At 31.0% G+C, this 21,008-nt stretch overlaps 1 protein-coding gene across 7 annotated transcripts in view; it reads left to right on the forward strand.

Annotated features, from left to right (window-relative positions):
• MRTFB (myocardin related transcription factor B) overlaps positions 1-21,008 on the forward strand; it is a 140,501-nt gene that overhangs the window by 72,459 nt on the left and 47,034 nt on the right. For 6 of the 7 annotated variants that reach the window (XM_051963097.1, XM_051963071.1, XM_051963104.1 and 3 more), the window contains 5 exons: positions 3,344-3,409; positions 5,453-5,508; positions 6,616-6,691; positions 8,917-9,078; positions 10,116-10,294. In XM_051963097.1, the coding sequence (XP_051819057.1) occupies positions 3,344-3,409; positions 5,453-5,508; positions 6,616-6,691; positions 8,917-9,078; positions 10,116-10,294 (539 nt within the window). Of the gene's footprint in view, positions 1-3,343; positions 3,410-4,279; positions 4,397-5,452; positions 5,509-6,615; positions 6,692-8,916; positions 9,079-10,115; positions 10,295-21,008 lie in introns of those variants that run through there. The other variant, XM_051963080.1, reaches the window with a different exon arrangement.

Below are 21,008 nucleotides of genomic sequence, written 5' to 3' on the forward strand. Positions count from 1 at the left end.
GGCCAATTAGGAAAAGTGACTCTAATAACATATTATAGTAAATACAACTTCAGCTTCTTCAAATAAAGTTTTTAGTTTAGAAATCAGTAGTTTTTTTATGGAATTCTGACTGTGACTGTGACCAAGTGCACTTATTTGCACAAAGAAAATGTACTTTCTATTGGCAAGATTTTCTGATAATACAAATCCTGTGTGAAGCTAAAAATGGTAATTTTATAGTCTTTTTTGGAAACTGAGTAGTGTAAATTTATTGTTTATTTTTATTCCTTAAAAATAAAAATGTTTTTCTTAAAAATATCAAAGGGTGATGAGTTTTATTATATTGATAAGCTTCTTGAATGCAGGGTTTACAAAAGCTATTTTTTCATCTTTAGCGGCTAACACGGTGCATTGTTCCTAATGACTCTAATAAATGTTTGATAAAATGTTAAAATTCTTACAAAAATACTTTTTTATTATAAATGCCTTATTTCACATTTCTCAATGATGATTACTGGTCAATGTTAGTTGAGAATTCTGATTTTTTTCATTAGTGATGATGAAAGTGCACTGACATGTTCACTTGCTTGCTTTTTATGTCCAGTAGTAATTACTTGCCTAATGGCTATAATAAAGTTTTTAAAAAACAAAAAAACTGCAATAATAATCTGTATTATTTTACAGATAAAAGCTCATTTATTAATGGGGGATAGAATCTAAGATACTGGCAGCCAGAAGGAAAGTGAAGAATGAAGGCTTCAATACTGCTATCCTTTCCCATATGGCACTCGAGCACTCTTTCATGTCTCTCTTTTACATACCCCATGGTGATCTAGCATTATTTGTCCTTATTGTTTAATATGATGCAATATTAGGTTTTCAGTATGTGGGGATGGATGGAGAAACTAGTAACTAGTCACCAAAAGTCACACAAAACTTTCATAATTGTTTATGAATTTGCCTCTTAGAATATATGTTCTCAATGCCTTCACTTAACATTCTGTTTATAATTATTGTATGTCACAGTCTGTCTGCTTTGTTTTTCATATAGCATAGTGTTTTGTACATAGAAGATGCTCAGAATTTTTTGGCTAAATGAATAGACATGTTGGAGAATAGTAAAATAATTGTTATTTTGAGGAATATCGTTTGTAAGATAAAATATTTAAGCAATGATAAATTTAATGAAAAGATCACTTCTCTCTCTTTAGTCGGAACTATATCTACCTTTAATAAAATATGGAACATTTTATCTTAGAACATAATAAATAAAAAGTGGGATGTAAAAATTGAATGGTAGTATAAAATTCCATGTTGTTGGTTTGTTAATAATAGATTCATGAATACATCAACATTCATGAATATATCAACAATTCATGTTGATGAATATATCATCAAATAAAAGAGATTATTTATTATAGATGATATAAAGGGTAACTAAAATGACCAATATACAGTCTGTAATCTTTTTTCAGTATTGCAGTTAGGGTAATAAAAATATTAAATGTTTGAAAAACCAAGTAATCATAAGAACATCACCATTCATGTTCTATAAATGTGCAATAACTGAGATATTTCCATTTAGATACTTTTGTATCACAAGATGTCTTTTTAAAAAAGTATTTTTCCTTTATTGCTTCTTTTTTTGCCTCCATTCTTCTCCTTAGGCTCAAAAATAACAATAAGATTAATGTTAAAAGTTCCCCAACAGGCTTCTGTCAAACTTCTAAAGAATTAGTCCCCGTTTAAATCCAAGTTGTTCTCTCACTCCCTCTTGCTTTCAAAATTCCTCTTTTGTTGGAAATTGCCTCAAATTCTGAAAAGTATTACTTTGTCTACCATGGCTAAATGCTAAAATTAAAATGTACACCCATTTTGATTCTACAGGTCACTTCCTGAGATTATTTTTGTTACCAGTAAAATACAATGGGAACATATTATCCCTAATAAGCCAAATATTATCAAAAGAGATCTTCATGTTTGGAACACTATCAATCCAAAGTATCCTAAAATATTTTAGCATGAAAAGAATGTTCCAATAATTAAAAGGCCAATAGAATTTTATTTGGCTTTCTATCATATCAGTGACCAGCAAAAATCTTTTTCTATTACTCCAAACTGGATATCAATGAGGTTTTATGGCCCCTAAGGATTTTGAATTTATAATAGAAAACTCTTTGAATTTATAATAGAAAAGACTTTAATAGTGTGGTCATCAGATCCAGCTTCCTGTGATGTTATAGTTGGGGGGAAGATCTGGTCTTGGAAATCTAATCAGAAGGTCAGAGAATATATATATTTTAAATCTTTTAAAACTCATCTCTTGACTTCAGTGATCCTTATTTCAGTTGTAACTCAAGATTATGAATCAGCATCTTAAAGTAATTTTAAAATTTATTTAAAGGTGTATATAATTTGTAAGAAAATTATCTTTTACAAGTAGTTCATATTTTCTTTTTGAAATAAATTACTTTTCAATATAAAAATGTTTTGAAACATTAAAATAATTGCTTAACAGTCAAGTTTACAATGTTGTATATATCTCAGAATTTATATATTTCATATTAAAGCCACATTTGATGTTGGCTGGAATTCTTAACAGAATATTTGGAGTCTTATTAAACAAAATTGATTTCTTCATTTAATGGCATACTTAGTATTTTCAACCAGCTTTCAAGATTTGACATCTTAGGTAAAAAATGATAAAAAGCATTTTAGAAATTTCAGAATGAAATGGTATTATTTCTATTCAACAGTAATTAGACTTTAGACTAAGAAATCAATTCATATTTGAAGGATTCTAGTATTTCAGAAAGCACACAGAAATGTCAGTCTTATTCTTATTAAGCAAGCTTTAATTATTAAAGACTATGAATTTATTCATTCCAGGATAAAGAATACAAAATTAAGTTAATTTTTCCATAAGAAAATTTTTTTTCATTAAATAGTCTTTTGAAGGAATTTTTCTTTTCTAATTCCCAAATTTTAACTTAAATATATAATCTATTGTTTACTATATGATCATTAAACAACAAAGGTAATAGTTTAAAGCTAGGATCATTTAGAATGTTATATAAACTTTATAGAAATTTTAGTGAATTTAACTTGAGTTCATTTCATTTTTTTTTAAATCATCTATCAATTTTTAAAAAGTTTTTAATTAAGCACTTCCTGTGTGTTAGGCACTAAGACTACAGTTAGTTATATTCTGCTTGTCTGGTTATACTCTAAATTAGATAACTAAATGTAACTATTTGCTTGGCAGTTAGAAAATCTTAACATAGAACTTAACTATGTATTTCCAGTATTTATTTTATTATCTCTTGAAATCTCATGTAAATTAATTACTTTTTTCTTTTTATAGTATTACAGCTGAGGCTACAACAACGAAGAACAAGAGAACAGCTAGTGGACCAGGGCATCATGCCACGTAAGATTTATAAGAGTCACTTATAGTTCAGATCTATAGTAGTAGCTGTCAAAATGGACTTGCCTAAGAAGAGAATTTATAATAGCTGAGTCATTGATAATAACCATTCATACAAACTGAATTCATAACTGGAGTTTTATGATCAAAAATCCTATTCTAAGAAAGTATTGGCAGGGAGATTTGCTGGGGAGTAGGAAGGCGTGCAGTGATTTTCCTCCAGATCCATGATTTCGTTGTTGGTAATTCCTAGTGAAAAGAAACATGATGTCCCTAGATAGAGTTGGCTTCAGATTCAGTAAGACCTGGTTTCAAGCACTACTGTGTCTAAATTATTGAAATGTAAATTTAAAAATTTTTCTTGTATTCATTCTTTTTTGGAGGTTTTTAGAGAGAGGCAGTATAATTTTTCATATTTTAAAATTCATCTTATTTCCTTAAGAAAAGTTTATTTATGTATATATCCTCATAAATTGGCCCTTTCCAAAAAGTAGTATTAACAGCCTAAAACTTCTGAGGAAGTAGAGTACTAATTGTACTATATACTACTACTACTAGTACAGAATACTACTAGTACTAGTACAGAGTATTAATTGTATTCTGTACTAAATTTTCCCAAATTTCTCTTTGTCATTGAAAGTGATCTTTTTCTTCTATATGGTTATTTATGAAGAATAATTTTTTTTTTCACTTGTTAAAAAAAATTTTATCTCTTGCATTGTGATGGAGACAAAAGCTGCTTTGATACTCTTCATAGCCACATCACTACAGCAAGCTTGACTATCAGCCAATCGGGCAGGAATATGCAAATGAATTCACTATGATGTTCAAACCATCACTTGCCCAAACCTGCTAACCCTAAACCTGACATACATACTAGGTTTGGCTCATATGAACCTGTGCAGAGTCCCAAGCATCAGGGCTCAAAATAAGCATTATAGTTTTCAAGAGCTTGACCAATCAAGGCCTGGCGGTGAAATATCAGCTCACGTAAGATTAGTCATTTGCTTCAAGTACAACATAACCTGTAGTGATAAATGTGTTATTGTATATATCGTGGTAGATAACTCTACAGAAAGACAAAAAATTGAAGAAACCATTAATTTGAATCCAAAATTTATACCATTTAAATTTTAAACACTCCTTTGCATCATTAGCAATAGGGAATTAATAATATATGCTAAATTGATATTCTAGTTAAAAATTCATTTATTAGACATATGAATTGCTGGGAGTTTTTTGGAAGAAGTTTAATAGTCTCTTTTTTTAGGCTCAAACTACGTCAGAGCTTTTGAAATCCAGTAGTATAGTATCTTGTGCTTTATCCCATAAAACCAGTTAATCTTGCTTTGCATAGCGGGGGGGGGGGGAGTAGGGGGAGAGGAAACTGAGGGAGGTGGAGAGAGATGTAGATAAAATTCCAGAACACCTAGATTAGAATTCTAGTTCTGTCACTTTATACTTTAGTTTGTTCTGATTTTTTTAGGACTTAGTTTCCTCATCTGTAAAATAAGCATGTAGGGTTAGATTGACATGTAAGTTACTTTTGAACTAGAAATGTGTGATCCTGGGATCCTAGTATTCTATTAGTATAGCCTCATACATTGCTAAAATAAAGAAAAGCAGTAATAGCCAAGAAAATTCTCATAGTTCTCATTTGAATCATCTGAATTTGTCAAGAATGTGGACTGGAACACTAACTTTACCATTATTTTATGCTGCTTAACATATGCATCCATACTTTTAATTCCTTCTTGTTTTATATTATATGATGTAAGTAATCAATTCAAAACAAATATTGATTAAGTACATGGTAAATAAAAAGATAATACTTGAAAAAAACATTTCAGTCTAAGTGTTAAAATTTTTTCAGTGAACTAATTTTTTAAATAACTCAGTAAATAAATTATATAGTTTAAAGAAGAACAAGTCAAATAAGAAACATCAACAAAATGGTTTATAAGATTTAACTTTTAAAATATTAATTTTCTGCATTGTTAGAAAAATCTTTTCCTGTTAAAATAACTATTTATTTTCTCTTCACAGCATTAAAGAGTCCAGCGGCATTCCATGAACAGATAAAAAGCTTAGAACGAGCCAGAGTAAGAAATTTGATTCAAAATGTTCTACTTCAGAGCACTGTACCTGCAAATTAGGAAGAAGATATATTGCTAAAATCTGAAATTTTAAACAACTTATTTTGAATAATTATGCCCCTATGGCAATTATACTTTAAAGGTCTGTAGGGAAAAAAATGACTTAAAAAATAATAAACAAGGGTCTAATTAGTATAGAATTGTTCTGTTTCTTCTTCCTGGTCTGCAGGACATAATTTTTGGAGGTATGTTGCCAGGGAAGTCTTCCATCTTTCTTCCTGTAGAAATGATGTATTCTTGTACCACAAAGGACTTTCCTAACAGAAATTACATCACCTTTACCTCTGAACTAAGACTGGTAGAATCAGGCTGAATGAAAGAGAATATCAGAGTTATTCAAATTTATGTTTAATATTCAGATTTCAAGTCTATCTCCTTTATAACATAATATATAATATGATAGTTCATAAGTTTTGCTTTTAAAAAAATAATCTGCTTCTATGTTCCATTGCTATGAATGGGACAGGCTGCCGGGGAAATTATTTACATGTCATTTACACAAAGATTAGGAGAAGTCTACAATTAGATTTTGACTTTTGAGAATTTTTTCAAGATTTCCAAGAGTCACATTAGTTAACCGTTTCATTCTAACTGAAGGGCAAAAAAACCCCAAACCCTTAAAACTATATATTAAGTTAAAGAGAAAGTAGTGCTTTGCATATAAAATGAAACAAAATAGTATTAAAAGTTTTAGAAAATGTCTTTACACAGGTTTCTAAACCCTTCTTGTAGAATATATTTTCTGGACTTATTACCCCCAAACATTCTTATATTGCTAAAATACATTTTCTAAAGAAATAGGTTTGAATTTGGTGTTAAACTTTATAATTATTTCTTTTTCTCTTTTTCTATTCATGATACCAATACCTAAAATGACAATATTTAAAGTTATATGTATCATGATATATCCTAATTTCTTTTTCCTCTCAAATGCATGACTATAATAGAAATTATAAATTGTATTTATAACATAAATTATAAATATAAACATGCAAAAACTTAAAATCTAGTTCATAATAGAATGGAACTAGATCTCTTTTTTTCTTTTTAAAGACTGAAAATTTTCTGAAGCACAAGATACGTAGTCGGCCAGATCGTTCTGAACTTGTCAGAATGCACATTTTGGAAGGTAAGGGCCCTCTCTGATGATAATTTAATTTCTTAACAAAAAAGAGATGATTACAGCATTGATTTTCATTTTAGCAACTTTAAGAGCTACAAAATTGAATAAAAGCAAAAAACCCACTAATTTCAATTGTTAGTATTTTTTTTTAATCAACAAACTTAGTCCTACCACTGTCACTATAGGTTTCTCTTTTGCACTATTCAAAGTACTTAAAAAGCCTTTCTGAGTTCTTAAAAAAAATCCTATTATGTAGTTATTTCTAATCATAAACTCTTTTGAAGATTTCCAGAATCAAACTATAGATGAAGTTATAGTTAACTTAAAGAGGAAGAAGAAAGCATTCCTCTCAACACTAGGGGAGTTATCCTAACTTCAGTTATATCCTAAGCATTGCTCTTATTCTCACATAGGTCCTTCAGGCCATTAATCTAGTCATAAAATAAGCTGAAGTCATTAGCATTTTTAATAGTAAACTCTATTTTTAACTTTCCATAAGTTATAAGTCTTGGAAAGAGGTCTATATAAACAGCTTCAGAGTTTTAAAACTTGACATCATAATCAGCTAGTTAAGGACATATACTATTATGGACTCCTATGAAGCCCCTACTTTTGCCTTTGCTTACTGACAAAAGAATTATTTCCTCTTTTTTCAAAATTTTCTATCATAATTGAGGCATTAACCATTAATAGCTTGAATAGGACTTTTTTCCAAATTGGGATTTTTTTAACTATGGAAAAAGAACTTGCCGTCCATAATTTTTAAAAACTCATTGAGCAGAAGGAAACAAGCCATGAAATTATAAATAGGTTTCTGAATTTGAATAACTGAGGTCCAGGGTACCCCAGAGAAGAAAAAATGGCATCAGTATATTTGTAATGAGACATGTTCTATATTTAAAGTCTTTAAGGAATCAGAGTATTTATCTTGCAGCATCATTAAAGGAGAAGTCAACATTTTTCTTTGGCATTATTAGCTTCTATTTGAACGCTACAGGTTGAGAGAACCAATTTACTTGAAGAAATATTTTTAAAACCTGGGCAAGGAAAGGGAATGGTAGGATGACACTGATAAATGAGAAGCCTAGTTGCCATTTTCTCCTACTTCCCATCCTAATAATAATAAACTCAAGGAAATAGCATTTTAAGTCACCCATAGGATGGTTTGGCACATTTTGGTTTTCCTGCCCTTGCTATGTATAATCTTCCAAGATTTTTTAAAAAGAACACCTTCTAGCTTTGAACTTTTGGCAAACACATATTATATTGAATTTTACATTTTTATGACAAAACAAAATTTTGATTAAAAAATACAAATAAGCAATAGGAAATGGAAAAAACAAAAGTCAAGCAACAAATGTGTAAATGCTTTTACATTTTTCAAGTGGAAAAATTAAGGATGTTTTAATGATTTTCTATAACACAGGTATAACTTTCATAGTACTGTAATTGTTCTGTAATACAAATATTTGTGACAAACACAAGATGTTCTTGTTGCTCTTAAGTTCAGGACGAAATATGAACCATTTATTTCAGATGTATCATTCAGGGACAGTCAGAAATAAACATGGATTAATTTTCATTTCCTTTCTTTTTATCTAATTCTTTAGGTATGTTTATAATTTAAAGTAGTCACAGAGAGGAAGAGTAAAAACCCTATATAAATGTTATATTATTTTTCCTTGAATAATTGATGATTGATTAATAATTATAAAATGTTAACTGTCTTATATTTATTCACATTCATTGTGAATTTTGCAGACCATCTAAGTGTCATAATTTTCAAGTAAACCAAAAATACAGTACCTGCCATATCAAAATTTACATCCCAAAGGGAGAACAAACCAAAAAACACAGGGACTCCTTTTGGTGGCATTAGAGTAAGTTGAGGATCACTTTTCTCAAGCTGTGATTATGTATTTATCTATTATCCATCTAAGGAATATCCTAGAAAATTGAGAAATTCTCTACTCAGGAATATGAATTTTCACTTCCCATAATAAGTGATCATTCAAATTCATATTAGTTTGAGGTCATGGAGAAATTAATATAAAATATCTTCTAACATAAACTGGTAGACTGTTAATTGTAGACTATTTTTATTGTTGTCTCCATAAAAATATTCATAACTTGTAAAAATTGGATTTAAGTTAAATATGATGGTCTGAAGTAATATCATAAGATAATTATAGTTTATTAAGTAATGATCAAAGTTATCTTTCCTCTTTTAGAAACATTTGCAGAGCCTTCCCTGCAGGCTACACAGATGAAACTGAAGAGAGCTCGGCTAGCAGATGATCTGAATGAGAAGATTGCTCAAAGACCTGGCCCAATGGAACTAGTAGAAAAGAACATACTTCCCGTAGATTCCTGTGTTAAGGAAGCAATTATAGGCAAGGCTGAAAGTGCATACTACTCTAAGGGAAAGAGTTTTTGAAAAAATCTTTTAAACAGACAGCCAGCCAATAAGATTCTATTTTCATTTCATTGGCTGTCTCTCCACTAACATTTCCAAGTATTATTTTTTCCTCTACATTATTACAAAAATAACTTCTGTCTAATCATTGTTAGAAACTTAGTTCATTTCATATTACACAAGAAGTAGCAAGCAGACATGTTAATGATGATAATAATAATAAAATTATACCGCACCTATTATTTGCCACACATTGTGGTAAGTGCTTTTACAGATATCTCATTTGACTCTCATGATACTGGGGGGCACATGCTGTTATTGCCAAAACCATTTTGCGGATAACAAAACTGAGGCAAATAGAGATTGTGACTTGCCCAGGTCAAAGATCTAGTAAGCATTTGAAGCTAACGTTGAATGCCAAAACACTCACCATCCATTGTCCATAGCAAATATTTTTCACCTTAAATTTAAAATTTAACTGTTTTCTAAATTCCTTATGTTTTCATAAACCACTTATTTACTCCGCCAAAAGATGAACAGAATTTGAACAGCAGATGGCTATTAAAAGAAAAAGTAGTCTTCCCAAATTGCATTACTATAGCACAAAAACTCATTTGTTTTTCTTATGGAGACTTTTTAATGAATCTAAGCAAAATAATTGACTAATCATTTATTACTGTTTATTTAGCTATTTAAAATAATCTTCATTTATAAAATGCCATATTTCCAAAAATCAAGGAACATGTGTTACCATTTTTGCATAAGCATTTAAATCATTCTTTTGCCAGATCTTTAAGTTAAGTACTACTTGTAAGTTCTAATAACTAAATCTAAAAGGGTTTATTGTGGTTTCGTAGATTATGAGGATATGAATGGCTGAAACCTAAAAATAAGCAATTTTTTAAATGATGTTTTTTGAACTGTTATAGGAAGTGAAAATTCCACTTTTTACCTTTTTCATTAGATAATTTAGCTTTTAGTAACTGAGAACACCAAAGTCATTTCTTCCTATAGGAGTTGGACAAGAAGACTATCCCCAAACTCAAGGTGATTTCTCATTTGATGAAGACAGCAGTGATGCTTTGTCTCCAGACCAGCCAGCCAGCCAGGAGTCTCAGGGTTCAGCAGCATCCCCAAGTGAGCCAAAAATCAGTGAATCGCCATCTCCTATCACCACAAACACTCCAACTCAGGTATGATTTCTGAAGTTAAAACTACCAGAACATTATCTTGTGTATCTTCCCATGTAATCAGTCAATAATTGTTCATCAGATATAACATAAGAGAGATGCAAAAAATAAGAATATGAGCGGGGACCCTTTAAATAAAGAGCTAAAAGAAAAAAGACCAATTTTTGCCTTTCATTTCATTTAAGAATAGAAACTCCTCTCCAGCATGCATTTAGTAAAAGACAAATGACAGTAGCTGAAATCCAAGTTTCTTTAATAAAGATTTGCTTTGTAATATGAACAAGCTTATTTGTGACCTTCCTCTTACACTGGAAGCAGAAGGAGGAACCAAGGAAAAGACTAATGTTTCTGAAAAACAGATGAACCCAGAGCGGGGAGTGCAGGGCATTCTTAGCATATTTATTGTCCTTCATTTTGAACTGTAAAAACGGGTTCAAAAAAGGTCAAGTATGCAAATAAACTTAACAGTTGTGTTATTTATTCCTTTTAGTATTTAATCCTTTCATTTTGCCATTTGAATTAGGCTGTCAGATAGGAGTGAATGTTGTCTATCATTTTTAGAAAGAAAATTAATTCTTTATCAACTCAGCCATTTAGAAAATGACCTTAAAAACCCCCACTTCAGAAGGAGAATGATATTCTCTTCTTCCCTGTATATTTTAATGAATTGTCCAAATCATTCCTACTCAATGGGTTATTAAAACGTATGTTTTTTCAAAAAAATATGTATGGTATAATCTTTGCCAAGATAGTGCACGTAAATAATGCCTGTGTCCTTTCTGAATTTAAGTAGCCATTTTGGCAACAGGTTGTACTGTTACTTCATTACCAAATTCTCTTGAATATCATGCTTTCTCTATGCTATGTGATTACTGGTGTGTCTCTTATTCAAGATACATGAACCTAGAGGTCTCTTTTAAAAAAATATTCACTTAGTATCATTATGTTGAAGATATTCCCTCAAAAAAAATGGACATTCATATTGTTTACATTGTTTTAATCATAAGGTAACTTTTTTGCTTATATTAACTTAACGCTTACTTAAATGATGAATCTTTCTTGTAGTTTTCAAATTCAGTTCTGGCTTGTACTTTGAATTGTTTACATTGCAAATAATTAATATGTAAAATCTCTAATTTTTTTGAAAATCCTTTAAATAGTATCATGAAGAGGAAAAATATTCCTATTTAGGATCTATTTTATTTTAAACCAACTTTGTAGAGAAACATTTTATCATTAATCTTTGGGATATTTGTATGTACTATACAAGTAGTAGCACATTTTGTTATTTCTGTATTAATCTTATTTAAGGTTATCCAAAACATTTTTGCTCATATTTCATCCAAATCTTTCCCTATAAAGTGTCTGCCTACATATGTTATAAACTATATTTTACTACATTAAGAGATTAGGATTTCAAATTCTTTCCTTAGGAACTATATATGCAATAGGTACCATTCCTCCAGTAGTTACATCTTAATATTTTGAAAATAAATGTTACATTGAGATTGGGCAGAAGTATAAAGGGGGAAAAGTATCAAATCACAGAGTACTTTTAATCACTAATTACTTTTTTATTTTATTTTAATAGCCTTTTATTTACAGATTATATATATGGGTAACTTTACAGCATTGACAATTCCCAAATCTCTTGTTCCAATTTTTCTCCTCCTTCTCCCCACCCTCTCCCCCAGATGGCAGGATGACCAGTAGATGTTAAATATATTAAAATATAAATTAGATAGACGATAAGTATACGTGACCATTAATCACTAATTACTTAAACTTCAGAAAAGAGATGGGACAGAAGTGATAAAATGGCACCATGTTTGCCTTTGGTGCACTAGAGATGTCCATCTCTCTCACACACACACCCACACACCCCCCGACACACACACACACACACACACACACACACACCCCATCCATAAAATAAGATCTCTGGAAAGAGGGGGGAAATTATATGTATGAAAAATAATTCTGATTATTATTCTGCATTAGGGTTTGATATAAAGCTATTTGTATTAAGTGGGGATGGTTAAAGGTTTTTTCCTTTTGTCCAAAATGGCATTTTGTGTGTATTGTTGACAACTCTTCAGTTTATACAGTAAGAAGAAATTGATCAAGAAAATTTACACAGTGAATGTCTTCATTTTAGCTTGTTTTTAAAGGCTAGTTAAATTTCTTAATTGTGCATATGCATCCTAGTCCATTTTGGCTCCAATTTAAAATAATTACCATTTCTGGTTATATAGACCACTAATTTAGACACTTTTTTTTTTCTAATTCCCCTTGTCACTTAGACTTCGTTTGTACCTATTAAACAGTAGTCAAGCCCATGTCAAAAAATTCCTTTTAAGTCATTAAAAATTTCATTCAGAAACATTTTGCTGGATGGCACTAATTCAAAAAGTCTGATGTCTTTTTTAGACTATATAGGCTTTCTAGGGCAAAGAAAGAAATCACTAAAACACGTAACATTCCTTACACTATAGAACATAGGAATAAAAAAATCTCACTATGTGTAGTGTCTAAAAAAGAAGCTTCCTATTACTCCTTCCTTTTTATAAGATTCTAGAGCTAATTAAATTTGAGGAACCCCACCCTTCTTATAAATAAACTAAGATAGCAAAAATCTTTTTCCAAATGGGCTTCTCAAATGGTCTACAACAGGGCTTCTTAAACGTTTCCATGAGACATTTTTAACATGACTCCGAGTATATAGGTACATAAAATAGTAAGTATACCAATCAAACATTTAATAAATCATAATTTCACAACTTCCATATTATGGGATTGGGACCTACAGAAGAAGCTGAGTTTTTTTAATATTTCTTTTTTACATTTTGATTAAAGTACAGCTGGAAAGCGAGTTATCCAAGCCTCAAAGGACATATCACATATATTTATTTGATTTTTTTTGAGCAACTCTTAGAAAAACAAAAAGCTATGTGTGATTTTGAGCAGCCATCCATAACATAGAAGCCCTAACTCTTGCTGACTACTTCTGCCAGGAGATTGGCAGCTGTTTATGTTTCCATTCTTTGATGTTAACCACTGAAAAAAAAAAACAAAAATACACTCTTAACTGTTTCATAGAAATTCATTGGAGGAACCTCATTTGTCATTCATAATATAATCACAAATTGTCATCCTAAAATGTGACATGAAGACTTACAAAACTAACTCTCTCAACTTTTGGACAGCATCAGCCTGTTTGTGCATCTGATATTTCTAGCCATTGCTGTTAGTTCTGTTCTCTGACTAAGCAGATAAAGTCTAAAGCTTGTTCCGGGTATAATTGAAAACTGAAAATAAAATTGAAATTAATTTTTTGGTTAAAAATATAGGAAAGCTGAAAAGGTAATAAGAAGCAGATTATGAAGAGTTCTAAAAATCAGAGAGTAGCTACTAGAGTTCTTTGGGTGACATACATCAGACCTGTGCTTTAGAAAAATTATTTAATCATTTAAGTGGACTATGGATTGGAGTGAAGAGATTTGAAGCAGAGAGACCATTAGAAGATAATTGCACAAGTGGATTTCAGAAAAACCTAAAAAGACTTAGATGAAGTGAGAAGAATTAGGAAAACATTGTACACAGTAACAATATTGTGTGTTATGCAGCTTTGATAGACTTAGATCTTCTCAGCAATACAGTGATCAAAGACAATTTCAAAAGCCTCATAATGTAAAATGCTATCTACATCCAGAAAAAGAAGTATGGAGTCTGAATGCAGATTGAAGCATAGTAGTTTTGCTTTTTTGTGTTTTTTTTTTTCTTGGTTTTTCTGTTTTGTTGTTTCTTCCATTTATGACTTTATGATCTAATAGGGAGACAGGAAAACTATCTACATAATAATACATAAATGCTAGAAGAGAAATACAAAGTATTAGTGAGGTTTAAGGAAGGGAAGATCATTACAGACTTCAGGAATCAAGGAAGACTTTCCAAGGAAGGAAGTATTGGGTCAGGGTTTTCAGGGGATGGTCAAGATTTCAACAGGTAGGGAAAAGGGAGTAGAATAAGAAAAAAAATATATTCTAAAGGTAGGGGAAAACAGCAATAAATAAAATAAAACGAAAAATTGTAGGGCTTATTCAGAGATATAAAGTAGTCACCCTCTTTGATTAGTATATATTAGATAAACAGGGTAAGTATGAAATAAAGTTGGTAGTACCAGCTGCGAAATGTTTTAAAGCATGGTTAAAGAATCTGAACTTCATTTAACCTTCAGTAGAGAATCAGTGTAGAGGATGTAATATGTCCAGATCCTCCACATAAAGGAAATTACTGGCAGTGGAATATTGAGTTAACTGCAACAGGGAAGTGGGAGAGAGGCATCAGAAAGAGTAGTTAGGAAATAATTACAGTAATGCAAGTTTTAGGTGATAGTAAAGATTATTACAAAACCTGGACTAGTTTTGTGACTGTATGAGTGAAGGAAAAATAAATAAGAATTGGCATTGAACACATGGGATGAGTTTGAAATCTCTACCTATAGGAAGAAGATAGTGGATAGAAGGAATAAGGTCCCTTCCAGTTATAAAACTCTGTGACCTTTATGTGCTTTCTTTCACTTGTGAAAATGAAACTACCAAGAGTCTGACATACTTTGTTTTCCTAGGAAGTGATGATGGAATTTTTGTTGATACATACCCTATTTCTTCACATAACCAAAAGCAAACACTTTAAAAGGTGACATCTGGTCTTAAACAGATTAAGTGCAAGAAATCTACTTAGTAAGGTGGCCTACCACTGCAATAGTTTCTTATAATTTAAACAAGTATTTCTTTTAGATATTATTACAAGTGCCAGTTGAAAAAACTTTTGGTGAAGTGGATTTATTCCAAATATAATAGACATTTGGTATGATATACCCCAAATTTGTCTTGAATATTATTATTTATTTTATGTCATAGTCTTAACTATTACAGCCTAGAAATAGCGATGGTTTTATTCATTTTTGTGCTTTTTATTTTTAAATGTCCGTTATGTTATTTTTTCCCCTATAATTCCACTTAAATATCTTTTTTCTTTTGTTTTCTTTTGATCTTTTCCTGGCAATATGATTTCTTTTAGGAAAATTTCTAAATTAATATATCTATTACTATTCTGAGACTCAGCATATTTTGTTTGTTTAATACATTTTGTTGTGTAGAAATTTTGGGGTAGAATAGTACATTTTTAAAATAAAATTTCTTATTGATTTTTTAAAATTTTCTGTTCTTTGCCACTTGCTATGGATTATTTTCATGTTTTAGGATATTAGTATGTCCAGTAATTTTTTTTTTTATTAAGCAAAAAGTTTAACACTAGAACTACAAATGATAAATCAGTGTGATCTGATATATTTCAGAATAATGTTAACTAGTGGAAAAATCTCCATGTTTTATGTAAATGTGTTTTTAGCATCACACATACACACACACACACACACAATCTAGTTAGTCTATGCATTTGCTTTCATTTATTTTATTTGTCTGGAAATTGGTAACGAAAGAAAGATTAAAAGTTCCTTGAGTACAGATTTTTTTCTTTAAGTTTAGATTCTCAAGATCATTTGCCAGAGGACAATTATTGCTGCTTAGAAAACATGGCACATGTTCTTCCACTGGAAACATGTGCAGACACCTGAAAGATAAAGGCAGTCTTACAGAACAATTAATTAATCCAGACATTTTCTCTGGCTTTCATTTCTTTTCCTGCAGTTGTTTTCAAGACTAAATAAAAAGATCTTTGTCATATCTGTCTGGAGCATTCCAATAGTGATTTCTAAAGGAAAATTCAGTAAGATTCATAAAGCTTTTGATTAGATTTTTTTAAAAACATAAATGTGTCAGTTAAATAATGATGTTTCTAACATTTTCTCCTAAAATGTTGTTAAAGTAAATGAAAATAGAGGAAGATCATTGAAGAAAGAAAAATTATATAATCCAATAATATAAAGAAAAATGGAGAAAAAATTTAATGTTGTCTGGTCAGTGTGGGAAAAAATTTTGAATTGTAGTAAAAACCATGTTCCAATTGATGACAATATGTAAAGTACATTATGAAAATTCAAAAACATTTGGCTTTAGTGTTTGTAAAATTTTGATTTATTGACAACTTTTTTGTCCAGAGAAGATTTTTACTTGACATACTTTTTAATTACTGCTATCTATAATCTCAGATATTTTCCTACATTCTAAAACACATAAAAATTTTAAACAGAGATACAGCATATTAATATCAGTGGAATCAGGAAAGGCATCTTAAAGGAAATGGCACATAAACTGTGAGCCTTAAAGGGAGGAGATAGTGGTTGTAAGAGATTGAGCAAGGCAGGGAGTACATTCCAAACATAGAAAACAGCTTTTGTAAAGCACAGAGAAAATGTGGTATATAGGGAAAAGCAAAAAATAGCCCAGTTTAACTAAACTATAGAGTTCATGAAGGTAAAGAATGAGCAGCCTACCTTGAAAAAACAAGTTCAAACATAATTATAAATTTTTTGTTTTGTTTAATAAAAGTAAATTGCATTTTATTCTACAGATTATAGCCCTAAAGTTTGTTGAACAGAGGAGTGATATGGTCATATCTGTGCTTTAGGATATTGTAAAAAGGACAAAGATTGACTACAGGGAGATTAGTTAAGAGGCTGATCTATAGTCCAAAAGCAAGCTGACAAGGGCCTAAATTATAGGATGATGGTTAAGTGAAAATGAATAAAAGGGATGCGAGACAGTAGAAGTGAAGTTGACAAAACTTATCAACAAGATTGCATATGAGGATGAATGTAACTGAAGAATGAAAGATGTTTTCTGAGATATCCCTTTAATCAAAAAAGAAAAATTAGGAGGAAGAATAATTTTGGAGGAAAGTAATGAGTTCTGATTTGAAAATGTTTGAGATACTTACAGAACATCCAAGTAACTAACAGGAAGTTGGAATTATGAAATGAGAGATGAAAATGGATATGTATGTCTCAAAGTCATTCTGCATAATGGAAATAGATGAATTGATGCAAGTTGATGAGATCACCAAGAAATGGATTATATAGAGCAGGGGTCCTCAAACTACGCCCATGGGCCAGATGTGGCAGCTGAGGACATTTATCCCCCTCACCCAGGGCTATGAAGTTTCTTTATTTAAAGGCCCACAAAACAAAGTTTTTGTTTTTACTATAGTCCGGCCCTCCAACAGTCTGAGGGACAGTGAACTGGCCCCCTATTTAAAAAGTTTGAGGACCCCTGAATAGAGAAAAAAGGAAAGCCAGGACAATAAATAAAATTTTATTAAATATCTGCTATATATCAGGCATTGTGCTGAGCACTTAGGGATACAATAAAAGGCAAATGTAATAGAGTTCTTGAGGTGTATGCATACACGGAGCAGGACAGTGTTGAAGAAATGGGAGAGGATTGTCAACATTGTCGGGTGCTGCAGAGGTTTAGATCAAATGAAATAACATACATTAAATGCATTAAAATTTTTCAAGCACTATCTAAATATCAATAATATTATCAAGAGATTATTGGCATAATGGAGATTATACTGGACTCATTTTCTATAATAACCTGGTTCATATCCCATTTCCAAATACTAGTTGTGTGAACTATAGGCAAGAGTACTTAAATTGTGAGCTTTCAGCTTATGTATAAAATGGGGTAGTGTCTGTAGGAAAAATAGAACCAAGAATCAGAGTAGCAGGAAGCAGGACCAGGAGCTCCCTTTCACTGGGAAAACTAAAAGCTTGCAGATCCCCAGCCTAAGTTTTCCATGGGTTCCAACATTGAATAACCCAAGGAAACAGCAACAGGACTAGAAATTAGCAGAGTCTGGCCCTTATATCAAATCATACGTCAACAAGAAGGTTAAAAGAGCAAAGCAAAGAATCCCACCAATAAAGGTATTCTGTGTTATTATTAGGTGTTAGGTTAAAAACCCATAGGTTGGCAGCTTCAGGAGAAGTGAGGACAATATGACTGGTTATATTAAAAATGTGGGCTCACATACCCATAGGACCCATCTGAATTCTGAAGCCATTGATAATGGGCCAAAAATAGCAGACTTCCTGACTTATAGAGAGAAGATAAAATTCTGTTTAATTGAGCAAGGATAGACAAGGATGAACAATATATCTTGTAGGAATGTACCAAGTCAGACCAGCTTAAAAGTCTTCAAAAATGATATGGAGTTTTTCAGGAGTTTGAAGTTAATGAGGATAACAAATTTTCTTTTAACTAATTCGGAGGAATAACTGAACTCCTGTGACTAAGAAATTTTTTGCGTCCATCTCCACAGTTAGAGATAGTAAACCTGACTCCCTGGTGTCCAACTACAGGCTTCAAGGATAGCAGATTTCCTTGAGGCAAGAATAGAATGGTGATTAGCAGAAGTGGATTTCTAAACTTAACTCATTATAGGCCAAAGAATTATGACTTAAACAATTATAAGACAAAATCAGTTAATTATAAAGAGGATCTATAAAAAATGACACAGAATCAATTTATTTTTCTCAGTCTTCACTGTACCCAATCCCTATCAGTGGTCATAGAGGGAGTCTATTGGACAAGCTCTAGTAATGGTTTTATTATGTCTTGATGGTCTTAAGAATAGAAAGGGGGGGGGGGCGACACTTAGAATAGGAGAAAGGAAAAGAGACATTAGGGGAAATTGTCTCACATAATCAGGGTAATTAATCAGCTATACAAACAAATGAGGGAAGCAGGTGACACTTGATCCTGATTGTGATCAAAGAAAGAAGATGTGCAGTTGGGTACAGAAAACAAATTTCACTCAATGGCAAAAATAGAAGGGAAAATATAAAAGGAGGATTAACCTAAGCAAAATAAATTCTTTTTCACATTTTTAAAAAGATGTATTTTAATAGTATATTCTTTTTAAAAATATTATTTTTACAATTACATGTAAAGATGGTTTTCAATATTCATTTACTGAAAGATTTTGATTTCCAATTTTTTTTCTCTTTTCCATCCTTCCTCCCATCCATTCCTCCCCCACTGCTAGCAAGCAATCTGATATAACTTGTAAGTATTTATTAATTTTTAATGTATATCCACATGAGTCATATTGGAAAAGAAAATTCAGAAGGGAAAAAGAAGAAAGAAAGTAAAGGTTAAAACATGCTTCAATCCACATTCACATATTATGGAAATCCATAATATTTTCCATCCACATTTTATTGGAATTGCCTTAGATCAGTGAATGGCTGAGAATATCACATAGTCTTGCTATTGCTGTGTAATGTTTTTCTTTATCAATTCATTTAAGTCTTTCCAGCTTTTTCTGAAATCAACCTGTTCATCATTTCTTACAGAACAATAGTTCCGTATATTCATATAGCATAATTTAATTCAATCATTCCCCAGTTGATAAGCATCCACCCATTTTCCAATTCTTTGCCTACAAACATTTTTGAATGTGAGTCTTTTTTTCTTTTATGATCTTTTTGGGATACAGACCCAATAGTGACACTGTTGGATCAAAGGGTATGCACAATTTTTTAGCCCTTTGAGCATGGTTTCCAAATTGCTCTCCAGAATGAATGGATCAATTCACAACTCCACCAACAATACATCAGTGTCCCAGTTTTTTCCACATCCCCTCCAAAATTTATCATTTTCTTTCCCTGTCATCTTAATAGATGTGAGGGATGTGAGGAGGTGGTACCTCAGAATTGAGCCAAATATCTTCTTAACTAAAGATGAAAAACTAAAGATATAGTTCTGTTAGAAATATCAATGAATGGAAATCAGAGGGATAACTCAGAACAAGTTATGGTATATAAATATGATGAAATGTGACTGTAGTATAAGAAATGATGAATGGTATAGTTTCAGAGAAACCCTGTTAAGACTTGTATGAATTGATAAAAAGTGAAGTGAACAGAACCAAGTGGACAACTTAATATATTGACAATAGTATGGAAAAGATAGGCAATTTTGAAAGAATTAGGAATCTTGATCCACACAATGACCAGTCATAATATCAGAGGACTAACGATAGAACAAGTGAGAGGGATAAGACAAGTTCAGTAAGAGTCTTTAAAAAAAATATATATATATATATATATATATATATATATATATATATAAATTTGTTTTTCTTGACCTGTAGTATACTACATGTTTGTAACTTAGACTTCTTATTTTCTTTTATTCTCAATGTGGGAAAGAAAAGATTGGGGAGGGAAGAAGGGAAATAAAGATTTTTTTCCTGATAGAGAAACATAAGGATTACATATATTTAACCTATATCAGGTTGCTTGCTGTCTCAAGGGAAGGTAACGAAAGGAGGGAGAAAAATTTGGAATGCAGAATTGTGGTTTTACAAAAATGAATGTTGAAAACTATCTTTACATGTACTTGGAAAAATAAAACATGCTATTAATAAGAAAAGAAAAACTATAATTCAAAAAAATTAAATCTGCAGAACCTTCAATTGTGATACTTAAGTAGGATAGTGTATAAAGTCTGTTATTTTTACCAAATTTTGATAAATCTCTTCAAATCATCTCTGGGAAAGAAGATCCTCTTTCTCCTTCTATGACTGAGAATGAAGTATGATTTTTTCTTAGTCTCTTTTGTTGTCATCTATGTCCTAGCCACTAACTATGGCTGTACAATAATAAGGCCCTCTCCTGGACTCTTTAAATCTTTGTATATCCTTTGTGTTTTTCAATCAGTTTCATGGATTCCATTTTTATCTCTAT

Source organism: Antechinus flavipes, chromosome 1 (genome assembly GCF_016432865.1).
Source record: "Antechinus flavipes isolate AdamAnt ecotype Samford, QLD, Australia chromosome 1, AdamAnt_v2, whole genome shotgun sequence".
NCBI lineage: Eukaryota > Metazoa > Chordata > Mammalia > Dasyuromorphia > Dasyuridae > Antechinus > Antechinus flavipes.